The following is a 23,848-nucleotide window of genomic DNA, read 5'->3' on the forward strand; positions in this document are numbered from 1 at the left end:
GTAAGTGGTCACATTATTGGGAATGTCACTTATCTATACCACTATATCACTGTAACACGAAGCTTTAGTTTTAATAAAAACCCACAGCATTATGAGACTGCATTGTACTCTATATAACATTCAACTCAAAATACAATGCCATCAAAATGCATCAAATCTCAGCAGCACACTTAAGCAGGAAAGGCAATAACATCTACTAGACCCACCCGTGATAGTAACACATGAAAACTATGCTTCTCACATCCTTATAAGGGTCTTTTTTAAGGATTTTAAAGTGAAAGCATGTGCATTACCAAAACTAGATTAAGACAAATCACCGTTAGTGCATTGTGCTTGTGTGACATAAATAAGATTTAACAAGTAACTGCAGAGAACTGCTAAATATGCAGTGCAATAAATGGCAAGGAGAGTATCTCCAGTACTTCCATAAGAAAACAGTAGAAACATTGCTGATATTATACAGCTCCTGCACACAGACAATTCCAGCAGCTGTGAAGCATCTAAAACTTTCTTAGTTTTAAGACTTAACTAAAATACAGACCTTAATCAGAAAATAGGATCCTATTCCTAAATGATTCAGTGAAACCTTTTAGATGCTATTTTACAGAGAGCAATCGCTCCTTTGTGAGGCTGTATTATTTATTGTCCTTCCCTCCCTTTATTTCTTACACACAAACCAATACAGAACTTTTCTCTCCCTTTTCAATAAACCCAAGTCATGAACACCAACACAGTTTTCGCAGACGCTTTATTCCATTTATTTTATTCCTTGGGAAAAAGTCTGCATTTGTAAAATAGATTTTTACACTATAATGTCTCAAACACACGATTTGTAGCATATAATAAAAATTGTTTTGCATAATTATTTGAAAAAATTATCATATCTCAGTTTAACACGCAAATTAAATTATAAGTAAGCTACTGGCATGTCTGACTTTTTTAAGATTGTAAACACTGACTCTTTTGAACACTGAGCCACACCAAAATCTGTGTCATGTGTAATGAAAAGTGTGATGCTCAGCATGAAACTGCTGTTAAAATGGACTGAAAATAAAAGAAGCTACAACCGAATGACTCAAGACTAAGACTAACTTAGGTCCCAGTACAGAACCCTGTGGGGCTTCATCATCGATTATTCAACAGAATTGCTTATTCAATAGAATCTGCTATACTGTGAAAGTGCAGATGACAAGATTTGGACTGACTGACTGTAGTAGATTAGACAAGATTTTCTGCACAAGGAAGTGTAACATTTGATCTAATGAACCTTTACTTGTGATTACAAGTTAGAACCCAGTGGGAGATATTCATTCAGCACTCATGTAACGCAGTGTTTAAATACACTGTAATTTTGCATGACCTACATTCAGCACCTTAAGAGTACTCAAAGTTCCCTCAAACACAGTGAAAATGTAGTGTAGTTTAACAGAAAGGAGAAATGTACCTAGCTACTTAGATCCCATGTTAACATCTCAATGTGAGATGAGTCACATTGGCTCACTGGCACATTAACAGATTTTTGCTTTTTTGCAAAAGTGTAATTTGAGGACATTCTCTGTATCAAAATCCTCTCTTCAGCTGTCATGACATGGCCTTCTGTCTCCAGCAGTCTAGACAGTTTGTGCAAATTCTCCTTTATCCTCAAGTAGACTTTAGTCTCGCTGAAAATCTCTAAAGACCCGGTCATGATCGGATTCCATTCCTCCCTATTTTACTGTCTACACTCCATTATCCTATAAAACAAACAAACCCTAAAATAAAACTAAAATAAGACCCAAACTGGTATTTTTCAACTGTTGCATTGAATTGTCATTATGAATATTCACTTCCGGGTTGCACATTTAACTTAACTCTGTATTTAGTTTCTATCACTTGCTCTTATTCAATTATCCAAGTAAAATGACAAAAATGTTCATTCAAAGTATTTTTAAAAATCAGCGCTCTCGGTGTACTGCCATCTTGTCAATGCTCAACCCAGAATTTTATGCATAATATCTTACATATATCGTGCCATAGACATCATTATAAACTGATTTAGCATTTTATGCCATCACAAGCGGCTTTTGATGCAACGGACTATTTTTTTAAAAATGCATAATTATTATAAATTCATCAATTAACATACTTTTTGTAAATAATATTTTGAACAATTTTAGGGTTAAACAACTGCCACTGTACGCACTATAGTTTTATCTATATAATTGTATGCTTTCTAGCATTAATCTCTGTCAGTCTTGCCAGATTAAGTTATTGATGTTTTGAAAATGTATTGTTTAAAAGATCTCACTCCCTGTATTTGCCCTTCCTGGTTTGAGACCACCTTGTTTAGGGGCCAGCGTGGAGCAGATTTTCCAGCAATTTTCCCGATGGAGTAAATTTCCTGTGGTTCCAGATTGGGCCTCTGCGAGTGGAAAAGGGGCTTGTGTGTGTGTTTATGGATAGAAATATTAACTGAAAAGAAAAAAAAGCAGCAAATGCTACTGTGATGTTTTAGAAATGGCATGATGAGCACTTTAGTCACGCATGCAAGAAGTGCACACTGACATACACAACGCCATTTTTCAACAGCTATCGACAATAAGGGCAGGTGTGACCTTGTCAGGAACAAAACCTTTTGCTTATGGATTCGTCATTTGTTTCCCAATACTTCTAAACTAACCTACAGTCTCACATACAGGAGGAATGCTCTCTCTTTACATCGAACCTCTGTAAAACAACCAAGTGATGTGCTAGTCTCACCATCTTTTCTGTCCACAGTCTTGGCCAGCGTGTCCGTCTCAAAAGCGCCCTGTATCTGTTGTCCTCGGAAGCACGCCAGGTGCTCTTTCTCTATGAGGTCGCTCTCATCCTCCTCTACAGGCATCCATGTGCCGTCAATGAACCACTGGCCTCTCATGACAGGGATACAATCCTGTTCTACAAGCCGGGGAACACAAAACAAAGTGCTAATCGAACAGTACAGGACACAGAATAAAAGTAGGAAAGACCTGAATCATTCAGCAATCAAAAACTAGAACAAGTGTAAGAAACATATTGCATGTATTAAACTTGGGTAAATTGTATTTGTTAAAAAAACAAAAAGCTTTTGCAAGAAAACATTCTTTCTACTTTTAAATTTAATGTTTAATTCAATTTGTTACTTGCTGTTTTTTCTAATTATTTATGAAATTTTCTAGTAATTTCCGAGTGAAAATTGTTTCAAAGTACATCCTACTCCAAATTAGTTTCAGGGTCTCTGCATTTAAAAGTTTTACACACTGAATTCTTCTGCTAAACTCATCAAAGTGATATTATATTCACCCGAGATGCTAACACAGTTCACCATTATGCAAAAAACTAAACACGTAGTCTTTAGGATTATGCACCGAATATCTCTTTTTTCAATTTCATTTCAACCAGTTAATATATTTCATTCAGATAACATAGTGCACAAAGTCAACTCTGTTACTTCACGGTTACGTGATAAAATATTTTAAAATAGAAAAATGTACATTATTCTTTTTTTTAAAAAATCTGTTATAAAATATAGTTGTTTAAATCTATATTTCCTTCACATGTGAGAATAAATACAGGTATGATTTGTTCTATTTATGTGCATAAAATGGCTTGCAATGTTGAAAACTACCAATAAAAAACAGAGGTCTTACTCTAAACCTTACGTGAACAAAACTGCAGGTGTCACAGACACCAAAGACTGTTAATAATTCAGTGGACAGGGAAGCTACTTTTCTTGAAATGATGCGCATGTTACATACGCGCTTGGAAGGATCTAAAGACTCTCAACAGCAACCTGTGTGTGTGTAGCTTCAAGAGAGCAAACTTTTTATTCATTTATTATTTATTTTAATCATTTACAATAATTAAAAAATTATATATAATTCAATAATCATTTATTACGTATCATTAAACCCTTTATTCATTTTTATTATATTTCTTATTATTTTATTTTCTTGTTTTTGTAGTGCTTTTTAATTGACGTTCAATTTGGATTGTTTGGTTTTAAGCGACATCCGTCTTCTAAGAGAATGTCTCCATTTCAATGTCTGTAATGTAACTGGACGACGTTGTGAAGCAGGTGTTGGATTTTTGCTGGTCAGGCGAAGTATCAGTTTTGTTATCCGAGTTTGGGACCGTTTTAACATACTAAAACTGATCTTTTGTCAGTAAAGCATAGGAACGCTGTAAGACTTAAGCACAAGATCACAGAACACATCCCGTCAGATGACTCGAACCCTATTCAGGAAAGAAATAAAGACTGTGGGGTGCTTTATTAAGTAATTTGCCGAGTCGGGACTAAAAGTCAAGACTTGGGTTTACAAGACAATTAATAATCAGTAATATTATTGACTTAACGGCACTGATACTATCAGATGAGAACAAAAAAATAAACTGAATTGTGCTGCTTCTTCTGCTTTGAAACTATCTGTATTGTATAAAGCGCGACGTAAATGAATGTGACTCGACTTAAACCCATCAAGGAGCAATACTTACGATTCCAGTACACTGGAGAGCACTCTTTATTCCTCACATCCACTTCATAGAGTCCTCCTCTGACACACACTGCTTCTGTAGCGGTGTCAGCGCTCTTATCCAGCGACGACTGACCTCCGTCTTCAGGAATCTCCTCTCCGCCACGGCTCTCCCGGCTCAAAGCCCTTCCCGGGTCTAACTCGCAGGATCTGCGATACGTGATTTCTATCCTGAGAGAGTCGTGTCCCATGAAGGGCTTCCATGTCTTTTTGTCCTCTTTGTAAAACCACCTGACCTCCTCGGGCCCCAGCTCTGTGATCACCTCGAATCGGTGTCTGGAAGCGCTGGACCGGGCCGCTTTCCGAATGCCGAGCAGACGCTCCTCACCGTGGTAGTGGTCTGAGGCAGGGTTTAGGCAGTGACCTGTGTTGCTGGCATGGAGGCAGCTGGTGACGGGAGGTGCGTGGCCCCTGGGAAGGGCGTCCGAGGCAGGGTTGTGACGGTTCCCGAGTCTCAGCATCATCGTGTCTGGTGGTGAAGAGTGTCTGTCTGCGTCTGACCGCACTGCGTACGGCCCTCTCCCACTGGACTCCTCACAGAGGCTGATGAAGGCATCGCTCCAATCTCTATTGCCAAAAGACAGCTTATTGCCAGGACTGTTACTAACCCGTGTCTTCTTAGTCAGACTGCTCATAACTCACTCCTCACAGCGCCGCGGACCGGAACTGCCCTCTGTGAGGTCACACAACAAGGGCCATGACGTCACATCAAAACAGAACGCACCTGACCCTCGACCCTCGACCCTCATCCCGCTGCATCCCGCACTGCGGTGCTACTCGGCTGTGTGCTGCGGGTCAGGTGAGCAGGGTGACCGGCCTGGCGTCGTACACCTGAAACTATGACGTCATAGCGCCACACAAAAAGCGCACACGCAACGTACCGCTTTTAAACGCACATTAAACGACTTTCTGTCATGTTATTCCGCCGTTATGGAGCTAGGCAAAGCCTAAGAACCGGTTTGGCAGGCGGCAGTGATTCCTGCGCGACCGGAGCGAGCCTGCCGTCTGCCGTAACGTTTACCTGAACCCGACCCGGAGCGCGCTCTTCCGTAAACGAGTCCGTGTCACAAATAGAAACATAAGTCTGTGCACTATTCCAGTCAGTCTGACGGCGGCTGGGAACGACACTGACCTGCTGGCGCACTGACAAGAGCGGGCTGTACGAGCTGACGTCACAGGAGACGAAGTGCGTAAGCCCTCACGTACGAGCGCAGCGCGCGCTTGTTACGCAACCAGGTAAGCTGTCTGGAGCGCGCACGTATTTGTGAACGCTCGTGAGGCTAAGCACGCTCTGGATTTGGATGGTTTGGAGTTAAATGTATTTGGTTAAATGTCATTTCATCTAAAATAATAAAAATATATTTCGTATTGAGATACAAAGAACTGTAGTCTTTGAATACACACTCTCTCACACACACACACACTCTCTCACACACACACACACACACTCTCTCAAACACACACACACACACACACTCACACACACACACTCTCTCAAACACACACACACTCACAAACACACACACACACACACACACACACACACACACACACACACACACACACACACACCCATATATAGATAGATAGTATGCCACATAATGGCATATTAATAATTAAATAATTTATTCAAATAATGTATTTAGTGTAATTGTATTTAGACAGAGCTTACAATATGCTAGTAATTAATTAAATAAGTTTCTCCAACATGTGTTTTTTTTTTTAATCTAATAGTGGCTGAACCATAAACTTTTGGTTTGCCATGCAGGATCCTTAAATATCAACCCTGTAATTGCTATAAAAATAGAGGAGCCATAGGCTACTTTCCGCCTTTGATTTTAATCCATAACAAGAAAAAAAACTTCTCAATTTGTGTATTCATGTCTACATGTGAATTGTATTAGCAATGCATTATTTGAACCATGAGGATACTGTGTTTTATACAGTCACATAAGTGGCTCCAGGTGATGAAAATGAAGTAGTACTTTGAAGAAAAAATATATAGTTTTACCAGATGTTGTGGAATGTATTATTATTATTATTATTATTATTCCACCTTCTTTACGGCCACAAGATGCCGCTGTTGTCTTGCTACTGACCTTAAACCATTCATCAGTTGTGTGGTCTTTTTGAGTCTTTTTTCAGTAGCTCTGACCAGGTTTGGATGTTTGGGCTTAAATGTCGATTTGTGGGCCTCGGTATTAATGTGGAAGTGTCTCTCCAGCATCGGGCCCCTGCTCTCGACTGTTTCGTGCCTTAGGTGCTAATAGGCAGCTGTCATGAAACCTACTTTGCAAAAACAGCAACACTTTTTAACAACTCGGGCTCATGTGGGAATGTCAAGGGGCCCTCGTGATGTGTAACCCCAGCAGGCCCCTGAACGCCATTGTTCTTTCAGCCATGTTTCCAGGGAAGCTAAAGATACGCCTGTGGGTTTCAACTCGTATATATCCTCTGCTGTGATTTGTTTTCTGTCAGATCACAATCCGGAGGGCTTGTGGATCTTGTGGTTTCCATGCAGAGAACATAATGGATGTGTCTGCTTCTGCTGTTTACACGGTCTGGGAGACTGACTTGAGTTCAACTGTCCACAAGTGTACAGCTGTTATCAGACTGCCTGCGATGTTTATACACATACACCATTATTACAACAAGAAAAGTGGGCCAGCTTCTGCTGACATATGAGTCAAATAAAGCTAAACACATTGCTTTTGTTTACTTTAATCCCCAAAAGCTGCATTAGGTTACACTAATTGATTTACAATAAGTGTCTGGTGTTTTAGGGCACATCTGGTATGAGTCTGCAAATGGAAGAAGGGAGCGTTTGTGAAATTCATGTAGAATCTTCCTGTTTATGACATGTGCGTGTTTGTGTGTGTCAAGAGCATTTGCCTCGTAGGGAATAAAACTCTTTAACATACGTATAGTTTGTTTATGTAAGTGCCATTTTATGTGTGATGTTGCATGTGTGCTGGGTTCATCGGATCTGCTGCTCTCCACATTCCGTGCTTGCAGGTGGTCTGTCCGCGCTCGGGGTCTAGCAGGGGATTTCATATTTCATAGGAACACAGCATGCTCTGGACAGCATCATTGAATCCACATGGAAAGCCAGAATGTTCTGTTGTGAACACTTGGCTCGGAGCCGCTGCCCGTCGGCCCCCCTCTAGTGTGCACTCGCTTGTCCTCACTACTATTACAAGCTCGTCATGCAGTTACAGATGCCAGCAGATATATTTAACCCATTGGGCTCCAGACATTCAGTTGCCATAATATCTTGCATTACTTTGATGTTCCATGTTTACCACACTGTAAAAATGATAGGTATTATGTAATGTTTCTGGAGTTTCTTGTTCGTTTTCTTGTCGTTGTGTAAATGTAGTTAATAGTTAAATGTTTGTTAATTACTTTGAACCTTGCCAGAATGTAAATGGCAACGGCATATGCCATTTTTTTTTTTAAAGTTACAAATACACAAACAGGATTAACTTTATGTGTGTATTTCGTTTGCACAGTATCATCTTGCCATAGAAAACTGTCGATCTCTGTTGAATAAAAGTGAACAGTGGTTTTTGGAGAGAAAACTTCACTCATAAAGCATTGCACCATGAAAGATAATGTAAACAGGATGGAGCGCTACAGATGTTCACATCAGTGACTGATCTAAGCTGTTATATAATACAGTACATGCTTTGGAAAATTCAGAAAACATGATCTGTAACAAGATGCACAGGTTTTATGCCTTATATGCAGTGCTTGTAATGAAAAGTTTAGATACAGTATGTTTATACTAAGCTGGTTTTAGCTGGTTTAAGCTGGAAGTAGCTGGTTTTAGTTGGTCTCCCAGCCTGGATAGGCTGGTCAAGCTTAAATTCAAGCAAAAATTGGCAACACGTCTCTGTCTTTTCATTGTACCACCAAATCTGTGTCCCTTTTATTGTATTTCCTTGGGTGCAAATCCCAGGGTGGCGTAGTCATAATCGAAATCTAACTAGAAAATACTGCTCCGGTCACATTTAGTTGTTATTGTGAGTGTGCACAAACAAATGTAGAACCTTACCAGATTTGAACGATGTAATTATTCTTGTCTGTATGACCAAAAATGACAGAGTATTTTAAGTACAAGTGAACGCACCGGTGCCTCCATGTTAACTGTCATGCAGTATAAGCACGCTGCTATTCAGCTTCCACACTCTGCACAAACACTTGAAAATGCACACATTTAGTATAGACATTATAGCCTACATGCAATATTGAGTGGCCCCCTCATGCCCCCCCCCCCTCCTCATGGTTAAACATGAGTTATAATTAGTTTTGGGTAATTCTAAAGGGCAGTCTTTGGTCTCATTAATCTATTATTTGTTCCAAAGCAAATAATTTTGACTGAGGGCAAAATCTCATCACGTTATATTTTATGTAACTTAAATGCTGTATATCAGAGCGCTGCCTTTGTACTTTTGACTGAATTGCCTAGCAACTTCTTTGATGGCTTGTTTATTAAATATTGTTCAATAAATAATATTTTATATAAATAATAGTAGTCTTTAATAATAGTATTTGGTATTGAGAAATGGTGTGTTCGTGATGGTCATTTTAGTTCCACCATTAAATGCGACAAGAGACTGTTTTGCGAGTCAGCAGTAAAGACTTTTATATTGAAAGAGACTGAAACAGGGTTGTAAACAAAGAAATTATTTTTTACTTTCAACAACAGCTTGCAAGACGCAGTTAATAAATGCAGTGAGCAGAGCTGTCATCGGAAATCACCCTTAACAGATGAAAGGACAGTACGACAAAGATATCGCTTTCCTCAGCGGACATTCAAACTGTTTTATTGTGAATATGAGATATGTCAGGAAAATACAGGGAAAGACAAGAGATTCAGTTGCAAGTGTTCAAAGGTTTATTTTCAGAAAACCAAACCGGTAACCAGCATAGAAGAATGCCAGGAATGAAGATGCAGAATTCCTCAGCAGCGCAGGGACTACAATGGGCAGATGACCGAACCAGACGACAGTCTAAGGAACAACGGCCTCCACAGACAAAGCAAGAGATCCTCACAGTAGCAGGTGGTTCCACAATAGTCCGACGGTCACTCCACAGGAAGCCTCCAACAACGCACTGATATGAGAGCAGCAAACAGGAGACGGGAGAACACTGATCAGAGAACCAGAGTGAGCAAACAACGATCCGACAGGGAATGAGCAACAAACAACTCAATATAAAGGGTGCAGCTGATCAACACCAGCTGACCCTGATCGCTAATCAGCGATCATGAGTTGCCCAGCAACGCAGGTGACAGCCACACACGCACACAGACACACACACAAAACAAAGGAGGAATCCACAGACCTGCGAACCGTGACAAGATTGAGCTGAAGAATGAATGCTGTATCAGATGCAGGTAACTCGCTCAGTCAATCTCTCTCTCATAATATACTCGACATAATACAGTGAGCTTTTAATACAGTAATACAATAAGCTTTCAATGAAGAAACTCAACGTTCCTTCGTTACTTAAGGAAGTAGTTCCGCACAAAAGAGGGTTGTTAAAGACACTCCGTTGTTGTTTTTCTTATATATTCACACACTCGTGCTGTCGAACTGTGGTATAAATGCAATATCACACTCGTAGATGTGAGACATGGCTGTATATCGGCACGCTGTGATTAACTACGGACGGTGGTGGAAATGGCCAAAATTCACTGGGGGGACTCTAGCTTGGAAATGGGCGGGGGTAATTTTAGATGGCCTTTCAGATGTAGGCCTATTTAATTATAAAACCCTTTATAATCTATAATAACATTACACTTATTTCACATTTTCTCTAAATCTTCTTGGATATCAAGACAGACAACCTGCTATTCTGGGCAAATTAAAGATATGTTGTGTGTGAATTTGCACATGCTATAATGTAGGCATCATTAATGACCCCTTGTGTTTAATATATATATATATACACAAGGGTATTGTAACAAGGCTGACGAGACGTGAGACGTGTGGATCCATCTGCAAGCTTTATTCAAAGAGACGTGGTATAACAGGCAGGGTCGAACAATGGCAAACAGGTATATGGCGGGCAAAAACACAAGAATAGTCCTAGGGCTAGCGTAGGTCACCGATCGGCAGACAGAATCACAGGGGCGAGACGAGAGGGAAAAATCCAGGAAAACAGGCAAAGATCAGAAACCGCAAAAACAGGCAAGGCAAGGCAAAACAAGGAAAACACGGAAACTCGGAAAGGGGTAAAGGCTAAACAGTACTCAGCAGAGAATGGTGGTTCGAGTGGGTGTTATATAGTGAGTGAGGTGATTAGAAACAGCTGTGTGCAATGAGTGCAATCAGTGCAGTGTGCAAACCATGCAATGAATGATGGGATATGTAGTCAGGGGTGCTATACAACAGTTTGTGTTGTGCGAGATTCAATGTAATGGAAAGGGTGACCTCTGGTGGTGAATAAATGGAAGTCCATAGACCGAATTCGTGACAGGTATAACTTTGGTTTGAGAAGTGTGTGTGTGGGGGGGGGGGGGGGTTGGTCCCTCTAAAACCAGAAATTCTATATGTTAATGGTCATATAGAATTTAATTGGTCCCTCTAAAACCAGAAATTCTATAACTCCATATGTTAAGTCATATGAAATTTGAGTGTTATTTTTGACTCTGAGCTTTGCCTTGAACAGCAAATTAGCTCAGCTGTTAAAAACAGCTATTGTCAATTGAGAAGTATTTCTAGACTTAAATCAACACTTTCCTTTCAAGACTTGGAAAACGTTATTCATGCATTTATCACATCACGATTGGACTACTGTAATTCCTTATACCTAGGTCTTCCTCAATCTTCACTGGCTCGTTTGCAGATGGTCCAGAATGCAGCGGCCAGATTGTTAACTGGAGCAAAAAAAAAAAACATGATCATATCACTCCAATTTTAGCATCGCTCCACTGGCTTCCGGTCTCCTTTAGAATTAAATTCAAAATTTTGTTGATTGTTTTTGAAGCACTTAATGGACAAGTCCCATCACACATTTCTGATCTTATCTCATTTAATTCTGCTCCTAAGATCTGCTAATAAAGCTCTTTTATATGTCCCACGGTCACGACTTAAATTTAAAGGTGACAGAGCTTTTGCAGTAGCTGCTCCACGGTTATGGAATCAGTTGCCACCTGACATTAAGAGTGCTCTGTCTAAGTCTAGACTTAAAACACACTTGATTTTTAATTTATAGATTAGTATTGTTCTCTTGGATTTTAATTTGTATTTTATTTTATATTTTACTGTATTTTATGATTGTTTTGTACAGAACTTTGGTCAGTGTAAGCTGAATTTAAATGTGCTCTATAAATAAAATGTACTATATATATATATATATATATATAGTGAAGAATGATTTAATAAAAATGAGAATGATTAGTAATTGTCTCTAATTGGCCTGATTAGCTAAGCACGCAACACACATCTTATTTAGTGGTACAGTATTGCATGATTTGCAGATTATATTTAATAGTTTATACTTTGCATAAACATTTGCAATTCATTTTTTAAAAGATTACATTCTTCAGGACCTCTACGCTTACATTTCTTTATAGGAGCACTTAAAAAAAAGAAATAAATAAAATTTAGGAACAGCTTCTGATCAATGAGAGAAATTAACCTTGATCCTTTAAAGTGCAAAGTTTACCTTCATAATGCCATTTCTTTCTAACTTTATTAAATGTATGTCATCTTTTGTGTAAAAGAACATTATATTTATAAACTTTTATAAAAAAATTTAATTAAACAATAAATTCAATTAAAATAATAAGATACAATCAGGAAGAATATGTTACCAGTCAAATGAAATCAGCATCAACAATTCATTTTTGCACAGAACACAAATTAAGGAATATTTACAAACTGTTTAACGAGACTCAATGGTGAATGTATTTAAATTCATAATAACAATGTTATGCGATTAATGTTTGAAAAGTTTTGATCATAGAAAAATAATTTAAATAGCTCAATTTATACTTTAAAAATTAAACTGAAACCGCCAGTTGGTGGCGGCAAGTCACTGGTCACTGTCCTCTGCATGCATGTGTGTTGAGCATGCATTTACTGATAGCCAAACACTGCAAGGAGATGACTGATCAGCTTCAATGACCACTCAGATGATTGAATACATTTTCTCTTTACTTTTGCTTGAGTGCAATCATGTAGTTCAATCTCCGTTACATTCTTTTGTGAAACTGCAAAATAAATACAATAAATGCTTACTTAAAAAGAAACAAACAAAATACAGTAACTCATTATACAATGTTTACGTTTACATTGGTAAACTGCAGTAACGTTAATTACACCGCTCTTTTGAATGTGAATACAAAGCATATGAAAAGCTAGCATGCTTCCAACATGTATAACTCTTAATAAAATACAAACACCAAATATAAAAAATAATGAATATAAACGATGTTCCCCCGATATGAAGTATAACAAATACAGTTTTGTCAAACTGGATTTGGTTACACTTTATTTCGATAGTCCACTTTAGACATTCTACTAACTACAAGTAACTTTGTAACTACATGTCAACTACATGTCAACTAATTCTCATTAATTTGCAACTACATGTCTACTAACTCTCAGAGTAGACTGTTAGGGTAGGTTTAGGGTTAGTAGAATTTGACAAAGAAAGTGTTAGAAGATATTAAGCAGACAGTCTACTAATACTCTACTAACTGCTAGTTGACTTGTAGTTGCAAAGTTACTTACTGTTAATAGAATGTCTAAAGTGGACTATCGAAATAAAGTGTTACCCTGGATTTTAACTCAACCTATGTCAAACAGCGCCATCCAGTGGGGAGGAAGAAGTAATGTTAGACATGGCATAATACATTCATTCAATCGATTTGTTCAAACGGCTGAATCATTTAGGAACGAAGCAAGTGACTTTATGAATGGGTCATTGAATCAGTGACTTACTTGATTTGTTCAAAAACGCAGATTCAGTCATAAACGAAGCAACGCTATGTTTGCTTGGAGATGCGCAGCAGCTCAGCTGTGACTTTGTTTGGAAGTTGGAACTATTTTTGGTTATGAAATAGAGCACAAACAGACAAACGTATTCCTAAAATACAAGTCACTTAATATTAACTTTTGTATAAAATTCAAATATATAAATTAAATATAAATGATATAAATTCAATTTAACATTCGCAAACTCCCTTTATCAACTTACGTATAATTAATGAAGCTGTCTACACTGCGCACTGAATCTATTATTTACATCGTGTCTACACTTTGTTTGTTATAATGAGAGGATCTGAGCTTGAATGACTCAGCACTGAACAAAAACTGCAGTCTGCTTTCACGATCTGTGCCTGTGAGGAGCCGGATGCACACCGATAGAGAAGCATTTCCATTGGCTGCAGTCTGCGGGTATTATGGCCAATCACAAAAGACGGCATTGCTAACCATAGACACAAATATCCAGCTACATTTTTATGCGCAGAACTGGGATCGCTTTCGTAGTCTTTTGAATGGATAAAATTTAGAAATCATTTTGATAAAAAAATAAAAAATTAAAAAAAGCAGCTGGAACTGGAATGCCGTTCCCCTCGAAATTCACTCCCCGGACTTCCGACATTATGACAAAGTGTATTTTTTATTTTTTTTAAATGTACTTAAGTGTGTTAAGAAACACTTAAAAGTGTCATGAAAGTGTCTCATTTTAAGTCACTTAAGTGGCCTTTTCTTTTATTAATATTACATCATCTACAAGTAGGCTACAGTTTCTTAAAAATATACTTTTAAGATTCAACGTACACTACAAGTGCACATCAATTTATGTATTACTTTTTCACAAAGGTGTGCAAAACCCATTGTGGGTGTTTGGCTGGGCATTGGTTTTGCTAAGGTGTCCTGGGTGTTTTTTTAGACGGCGGATTACTGGTCCACATCAAAAGAGTCCACCATCATGTCTCTGTGATATTCTGGTCTCTAGATATGATCTGGGTTTAATAGAATAAATATTCCAGCAATAAGTCCCTCTTCATGTCTCATGAGTCATTCTGTGAGGGTTTACTCATTCTCTCTGTGTGTAAATGGCCTTTTGAGAGACTCTAGTCAAAACAAGCAGGTGTTTGCCGATCTCGCTGATCATTTTATGTTATAATTCCTCATCTACAATGTCCTTACAGTGAATGCTGGAATGATCACCGCTTCTGTGAGCTTTGATGTGTCCTTTGTATCTGGCCTCTGTTGCTCCCCCACTGCCTCTCTGCTTCCAGCAGCTGTGGGTCAGTGAACGTGCCCTTCTTAGTGTGTAACAAACCCATGAAGCAGATCAAGTCCTCTTTCATACATGGAAAACCTCATTCACCAAGCTAACAATAATGTGTTCTAGAATGTTTTGCTAACGTTCCTATTAAGAAAATATTACATTTGAATGTTCTCTGAATGTTCAAAATGGCCAGTTATTTAAAATGATTTTAAAGCTTTTTTTCCTTTGTGAATGTTAGAGAAAACGTTAATGCAACATTCCATCTGATAATTTAGCAAACATTATGGGAACATTAGACCAACATTATAAAAAAAAAAAAAACATTGGTTGAACATCCATCTAAAATGTTTCAGAAACAAAGACACATGAAAAATATATAAATAATATATTTATGCCAAAGTTTTGAAAACATTATTACAGGCAAGATAACTTTGAACAAACATTCTGTTAACTTTACTGGAAGAACGTTTGTCTATAACATTGAAAGAACCTTGTCAGAACATTCAGAGATTGTTCCCTCTTAATTCGGCTCAGCTAACAAAAATATGTTCTAAGAACGTTTTCCATAAAGTTATAAAAATATAAAATGCTCTCTGTATGTTCAAAACATGCAGTTTTTAAACAGTTTTATTGGTTATATGAACGTTAAGGTAACGTTCCATTTTATAATTTTGCAAACATTATGGGAACGTTACTTTTAAATGTTCTCTGAACATTATGAAACAAGTAGTTACATTTAAAAAGTGTTAAACTAACATCCAACTAAAATGTTTCAGAAAAAATAAAAACATTCCATAAATGATCTATAAAACATTTGTTTTGTGTTTTTAGAACATTACTGAAGACCAGGTAAACATTCTATTAACATAACTGGAAGAATGTTTGTTCATAACTTTAAGAGAACCCTGCCAGAACATTTGCCCAAACTGGACAGATGCTACGAAGCCCAAAAAGCAAAAGCAATTTAAAGCAATGTAAAATATATATATAATTATTTTATTTTTTTTGACAATGAAAGTTACGACCCCAGCATTTTCTATCCCTTTAAACTTGGATCTGCGCATCACACAAATCTAATGTATGGCTTTCAAAATATTTGGAATATATTGCCCACTTTTATGACACCTTTATGGTTCTTTTTTTTTTTTAGCATTGTTTACCACATGAGGGCAGCACAGTACAAGAGTGTTTGGATCATAATGCACAACACAGAACAGCAAAAGAGCTGTGTTTCTGCTCAGTAATCTCCATCTGGGCACTTTCTCTTATGGATACAACAGGCAGTGTTATGTTGCTATGAAATAAATTTATGCTGTTTTTTTTAGACAGTTTGAACGATCATCAATGGCCGTCCTGGGCCTCTTCAAACATTCACACACACACACACACACACACACACACACACACATAAACATATGGGTCCAAGTTAAGAGGAAGCCATGTATATTTCCTTTTTTTTTCAGGGGAGGTGAGGGGGGGGGGGGTCCGCCGGTCTGGTGACCAGAAAGGGATATTCACTCGACAAGCTCGCGCATCTGCGCCACAGCTATACAGGCATTAATACTGTATGTTTTATATTCATTGCATACATATATTTCGTAGACATCTTTAATCTCTAATAACTCCATTCTGCTGTCTGTTGTCAGTGTTTCTTTGTCTGAATATGGCACTGATCATATGCTGTGTGGTATCGGCGTTTGGTATCGGGGCATTTTAACGAGTACGAGTACAGGAGCTCAGTATGTGCATCCCTAGTTATTGGTATGTATAAGTTTGTGGGGTTACCATTGTCCTGAAGAGTAGAGCCTGTTGTTAGGTTGACGTTTGGCCAAATATCATTAAGACTATATATTACTTTATTCACTACCTTGTAACGTGTGTACTTAATACCGCTGATATTTGTCCACTGATAATCCGAGTTAACATCAGGGAATTATGGGGTGCCGCAAGGATCCGTGTTAGGTCCTCTGTTATTTTCAATATACATGCTGCCACTTGGCAACATTATTAGAAAACATGGAATTAGTTTCCACTGCTATGCCGATGATACTCACTTATATATTTCATCATGACCAGATGAAATTTCTAAACTATCCAAGTTGACAAAATGTGTTAAAGATATAAAACATTGGATGACCAGTAATTTCTACTATTGAATTCAGACAAGACTGAGGTATTACGTATTGGACCAAAAACCTGCACACAGAATCTCTTAGAATACAATTTGCAACTACAAGGATGTACAGTTATGTCATCATATGCAGTTAAAGACCTGGGTGTTATATTAGACAGCAACTTATCTTTCGAAAAGCATATTTCATATGTTACACAAACAGCCTTCTTCCACCTCAGAATCATTGTTAAGCTACGGAACATGTTATCTGTTTCTGATGCAGAAAAGCTAGTTCATGCTTTCATGACTTCTCGACTAGATTACTGTAATGGACTACTAGCTGGTTGTCCTGCATCTTCAATAAACAAGCTACAATTAGTCCAAAATGCAGCGGCTAGAGTTCTTACCAGATCAAAAAAATATGATCATATTACCCCAATTTTTTCATCATTACACTGGTTACCTATTCAATTCCGTATTGATTTCAAAATATTGCTACTGACCTATAAGGCACTAAATGGTTTAGCCCCTATTTATTTAACTGATCTTCTTATGCCCTATAATTCATCACGCTCTTTACGGTCACAAAACTCTGGACTTTTAGTAGTACCTAGGATATCTAAGTCCACTAAAGGAAGGAGATCATTTTCTCAACTGGCTCCTAAACTCAGGAACAGTCTTCCTGATAATGTCCGGGGCTCAAACACACTCGCTCCGTTTAAATCTAGATTAAAGACACATCTCTTCAGCCAAGCATTCACATAATGAATCTCAATCTCACCCTTGTTCCCAGTTACATCAGATAAAAGTCACAAACATATTTTTTTGCTTTAAACGTTATTAACAGCAGCTACGCTAATTCTTTTCCATTTGTCTTTCTGTTCCTACCCCGGGATGCCCATCTCGAGGTATCTAGAGATTACGCCAGCTCCAGCGTGGATCCAGCCTCATAGAAAGACTTCAGATGACCCAAAACCTTTGAAGAGATGATGCTGACCCCTGCGAGGACCCCAGATGACGCCAACTTGAATCGATATGCACAGCTGGCAAATTTTCTCTATACTGTATTCATTATGATCACACCTGTAATAATCACTTTAATGAGCTTCTGCCTGAAATTAATTCATGTTAGCTAACTGTATGATTATATTACCTTGAAATGTTCATTTGTTAAAAGAACATTACTTGGACACATTCACTTCTGATAACAGATCGCTCTAAGTTGTAATGTAGACACATGCATTTTCTATCAAGCTGCTTTGAAACAATGTGTATTGTGAAAAGTGCTATACAAATAAATTTGAATTGAATTGAATTTATTTAAAAAGTAATTGATGTGCACTTTTCAGCACAGTGATAGTCTGTTCATTAAGTGCTTTAGTATGAGCAGGTCTGCTTATGCTATTGTAAACTAGCTATATTTTAAAATATGAAACATATTGTAAATGATCAGTAAACATAATATTCCATATACTGTATGTGTGTATATACTGCATGAATAAATATTTGTTCAATATATTTATACACATGCAGTACCACATCTTATCACACGTGTCTTTATATTATAAAGTATATTACTGAATATAAAATTACATACATTGTGATATATAAGTAAATATATTGTCACATATTAAGTATGGTTCCATACTTGGAATTAGTGCTTTGCATTTATCCCATCCAGAGTGCACACACACAGCAGTGAACACACACACACACACACACACACACACACCCGGAGCAGTGGGCAGGCATTTTTTGGAGCATTTGGGGGTTTGGTGCCTTGCTCAAGGGCACCTCATTCGTGCTATTGAAGGTGGAAGAGAGCGCTGTACATTCACTCCCCCCACCTACAATTCCTGCCAGTACGAGACTCAAACCAGCAACATTGGGTTACAAGTCCGACTCTCTAACCACTAGGCCTCGACTTCCCCCATATGAAAGCGGCTATTCCTTATGTATTATTCAATATATTGTCATATATTTACACAATATATTATTCTGTATATTTTATAATATACTGTTATTTCAGTGAATATATTGATCATTCATATATTAGGAAATATATTTTCTTTGCGTAAGGGTAGCCATGTCCTAGCTACAATTCCTGCCAGTACGAGACTCAAACCAGCAACATTGGGTTACAAGTCCGACTCTCTAACCACTAGGCCTCGACTTCCCCCATATGAAAGCGGCTATTCCTTATGTATTATTCAATATATTGTCATATATTTACACAATATATTATTCTGTATATTTTATAATATACTGTTATTTCAGTGAATATATTGATCATTCATATATTAGGAAATATATTTTCTTTGCGTAAGGGTAGCCATGTCCTAGCAACCAGCCAGAACACACTAGTTTGTCTTACTAAACTCGTAGAGATTGATTTGTTGTGGATGGCCCTACTGTGTATGAGTATGAATGCTTGCAATGGGCAGTACCTGCACTTCTATAATTTACAGAGTACCAACAGTTTTTTTTCTTTTGTAACATTGCTTTTTAGAGTCTCCTGGTGTGATGTAATTTCTTTATTTAACATAAGTCAGCGGGTGAATCATTGCTTCTTGTGTTCAGTGCTTGAAGTGGGCACTTCCACAGTATTTGATGATTTATTATGCCGGAACTCTGTTGGAGAATTATTTTCACTATTGTTTTCATTGGTCATTGGCAAGACACAGGGAACCTTGAACCAGGTATATGTTTCAAGATGTATTGGGAAAGCTGAGTGCATTCTGAAAGATGCTACTCATCCTTTGAATGATCAGTTTGTCTTATTGCCTTCTAGAAGATGTTATTTAATGCCCAGGGCAGAGAGAAACATCTATAAAAATGAATTTATACCTGCAGTATTTGGATATCTGAATCAAAACACTAAGGTGGAATGATCTGATATGTCTTTTTGAAATTTGTGTGGTTTTAAATGTTATGTATGTCTGATGTCAATGGTGTGGTCAATTTTCAACCATTGTGGTTGGCAATAAAAATGTGTTGTATTGTATTGTATTGTATATATATTACGTTCAAGCACTGGATTTATGAATCACAGATATTGTGCATTTGCTTGGAGCCACTTTTAGTAGTTTAGGCTTCACAGAAATAGGATTGAAAGATATTTTATAGATATTTGATGAAAATAGGATTTCAGTAATAGACTTATAGATTGACGGCATGTAATAATACATAAACAATCAATGTTTTTCACCTTTTTCATCAATAATCACAATTATGAATTCCATTAAAAAAACACATTACATATTGTAAAATATAACATAATTCATTGCTAGTTCCTGTTTGTCATGTGTACACCAAGCAATCATAATGTAGTACAAAAAGCTCAAAGTTCAAAGAAAACGTTGGGATTTTCAGGCCTAATTCTGAAATAAACTGAAAACATCTCAGGTTACGCATGTAAAAATGGTTCCCTGAGAAGGAGAACGAGACACTTTGGGGAATTCCTCCGGCATGACCATGTCTGAAGTATGTGTATAACAGCGACAATAACATTGGTCTGCAACAGCCCATGACGTAACTCTAGAGCGACCGTGAGTACAAAAGGGCACCTAGAGTACACGTCATTAGCACTTTTGCCTGAAGGAGACATGACCAGGTATACCCAAAGCATGGCAGTGAGACGTAGTCTCTCATTCCCCTTCTCAGGGAACCATGGTTATATGCATAACCTGAGACATTCCCTTATCGAATGGGAACTCACACTGCATCCAAAGACACTTTGGGGAACGAGTACCCACTACGCCATGCTGAAGGAATAACTGCCTAAGCAGCTAAGGCAAGCACAAAGAAGGCTCACTCAGGTCAACATAAAGCTGTGAGTGACATTATTCCCTAAGGCCACAACCAGAGCTCATGCCATATGCAAGGAGGCTCATACCTAGCCGAGGCGAGTGCTTGCCCCAAGGGCAGAGCTCAAGGTCCGGTAATGCCAGTCTTCCTGACAGGCTTCACCATAAAGGGAATACAGGCAAGGAGAACCGAGAGTTCCCTCCCCATGTCACTACATTAGGGGGATAAGAATCAACCCCTGAGGACCCCAGGGGAGTTGAAAGGCCTGCTCATTCCTGTCCGACTCAAAGTCAGCAACACTGAGCCACACTAGATCGGGCCCGAGGCAGGTCCAATCAAAGACAGTTTACCAAGGCAGCCCCAAGAGGGCCGGACATCTAGTATCACAATCTCTGGCTGGAGTTCAGGTGAGCGAAGACCTCAGCAGAATGACTCTCTAAAAGACAGTAGATCAGCCCTACTCAACCATAAAGACAGTTTATCAAGGTGGCCTCAAGAGGGCCGAACACCTGATGGCACTGTCAAGCTGGATCTTTGGTGAGTGGAAGCCTCAGGAGAATGACTCTCTAAGCGAGAGGAGACCAGAGCCACTCGACCATAAAGAGAGTTTATCAAGGTGTCCTCATAAGGGCCGAACACTTGATGTCACTGTCTAGCTAGAGTTCTGATAAGTGGAAGCCTCAGGAGAATGACTCTCTAAGAGAGAGGAGACCAGAGCCACTCGACCATAAAGACAGTTTATCAAGGCGGCCTCACAGAGGGCCGAACACTTGACCTCACTGTCTAGCTGGAGCTCAGGTGAGTGGAGAGCGACTCTCTAAGTGAGAGGAGGCCATACCCACTCGACCATAAAGACAGTTTATCAAGGCGGCCTCACAGAGGGCCGAACACTTGACCTCACTGTCTAGCTGGAGCTCAGGTGAGTGGAGAGCGACTCTCTAAGTGAGAGGAGGCCATACCCACTCGACCATAAAGACAGTTTATCAAGGCGGCCTCACAGAGGGCCGAACACTTGACCTCACTGTCTAGCTGGAGCTCAGGTGAGTGGAGGCCTCAGCAGAACGACTCTCTAAGTGAGAGGAGGCCAGGACTACCCAACCTTAAAGGGTTAATGGTAGGGAGGGAGAGAGAGAGAGAGAGCGCGCACTTCTGTTGTGTGATCTTTATTGATGTTCGCTCACTTAGCACACGCATCATTTGGATTAAAACTAAATCGTAAATATAAGACAATTTATAGGGTCATTCACTATAAACGTCATTTATTTTTACCCTTAAGCATACACGACTTTCTGGCGAAAGTGAAACTAACAGCCTGTGTGAAATGCGCTAGGCTGTACTGTACTTGTCCCTCTCATTCTGCACCAGTACAAATGCGTGCGCGCGGTCCGCGTGTTTTACTTGCTTCATGAGCGTTTCTGCATTATATGAGTGGCTTTGGAAAATAAATCGCTGCACGTTTCAGATTTAAAAAACGCGACTTCTATTTTTTTTACTAGTGGGTGTAGGACACTATAATTTAATTAATTTTAATAATTTATGCATTTAGCAGATGCTTTTATCCAAAGCGACTTACAGTGCATTCAGGCTATACATTTTTTACCAGTATGTGTATTATGTAAAGTCGTACAAATGCAATGAAAATATTGGTATCGGTACTGTATCGGCAAGTACCAAAAATGAAAGTATCGGTATCGGGCGAGTACTGGAAAAAGTGGTATCGGTGCATCCCTGCCAATAACCCTTTTAAATTTCAAAATATTACAACATTAAACACTAACAGATCTCCCCTATAATAATATTGAGCAAAAGCAGATGATATAACACTTAATTTTAACATTTTTATTCTCTTTTAACAGTCAGAAGCATAGCATGCTGGGAACTAGAAATATGCTGTAAGTGAAATGAATGTGTGTGTTATTGTGTGTACATACATTCACATTTATATGGGAACATGTATGTGCAATATATACTCAATAAAGGATCAAACATTATGAATATTAGGGTGCTTTCACACCTGTAGATCGATTGCTTTGTTCCGAAACACGGATTAAAATTATTACAATGCTGCTTTTTATTCTTGGTGTGGTTCGCTTTCACACGGCAAAGTTTCTAAACGGACCAAATTTGTTAATACAAGTCACGCACAAGTAAACTGTTCTCAAGTTCCACGGTTTATTTTCTAGGATTCCACTTAGCTGTCACGCATGTCATCCGTCAGGATAGAACGATAGCTTCGTGGGCTTATTGTTTTTTTTTTTTTTTTGTAGCTGTCATTATATTCATTTATTATTTTGAGCAGGAGGCCAGGATTGATCGGGAAAACATTTAAAAAATGCACCTACTACTACGAAGAGCAATAAAACGGCATTATAAAATGAAAAAGTGTACTTTGATTTTTGAATGGCGAAGACGTGGTCACCCACAGACATTCACAGGTTCATTTTGAAGTATTAGCAAAACAACAAAGCTAATGCTTTTCACGGAACTTACGTAATTACCCATTATACACTGTGATATAGCCTGGTTCGTTGGTCCGTTGGATCGGATTGCTTTCTCACTGCAACCGAACCGCTCCAGAGTTAGTTTCCAATCGAGCCGAGACCACCTCGTTCAGGCGATCTCGGACCGATTGTTTTGGCGCGGATTGCCGTGTTCACATATGCCCAAACGAACCGAGCTAAGGGGGGGAACGAGCCAGATTCTGAAACAACGGGCCAGGTGTGAAAGCACCCATAGATGTATTTGTGTCTTAATTTCTAAATATGTATGTCTCGATATATAGCCATACATGGTCAATGCATATATTGCAGTATATTTAAAATATAAGCGCTAGTTTCCCATATAGGGAAATATATTATGTAATATATTGCATTATATTTTGCAGTATATTAACATATATTTTTGCTCCATAAGGGTAGGTGGTTGCTAGGTTGTTCTGTATGGTATCACATGTCTGTGTCTTTAGAGTCTCCTCTGTGACCTAGTTTTCCCAGTCTAATTAGTCATTTGGTTCACCTGTGTTTGGTTAATTATCCCATTAGTCCCTGTGTTTATAAGCCCTGACTGTTCCTTAGTTCCTATGTTCGTGTTGTGCTACTCATTGCTCCTGGATTTCTTCTGTTTCTGGTGTGGATTTATCATT

At 38.5% G+C, this 23,848-nt stretch overlaps 1 protein-coding gene across 1 annotated transcript in view; it reads right to left on the reverse strand.

Annotated features, from left to right (window-relative positions):
- LOC107589766 (phospholipase DDHD1-like) overlaps positions 1 to 5,734 on the reverse strand; it is a 29,403-nt gene extending 23,669 nt beyond the window's left edge. Inside the window, exons 1-2 of the mRNA XM_016278293.1 lie at positions 4,492 to 5,734; positions 2,740 to 2,916 (exon numbers count right to left, since the gene is read on the reverse strand). Coding sequence (XP_016133779.1) covers positions 2,740 to 2,916; positions 4,492 to 5,164 — 850 coding nt within the window. The 5' untranslated portion in view covers positions 5,165 to 5,734. The remainder of the gene's footprint in view (positions 1 to 2,739; positions 2,917 to 4,491) is intronic.
- Between the last annotated feature and the right edge of the window lie 18,114 nt (positions 5,735 to 23,848).

The sequence above is a fragment of the Sinocyclocheilus grahami genome, unplaced genomic scaffold, assembly GCF_001515645.1.
Source record: "Sinocyclocheilus grahami isolate Dianchi unplaced genomic scaffold, SAMN03320097.WGS_v1.1 scaffold120.1, whole genome shotgun sequence".
NCBI classification, from domain to species: domain Eukaryota; kingdom Metazoa; phylum Chordata; class Actinopteri; order Cypriniformes; family Cyprinidae; genus Sinocyclocheilus; species Sinocyclocheilus grahami.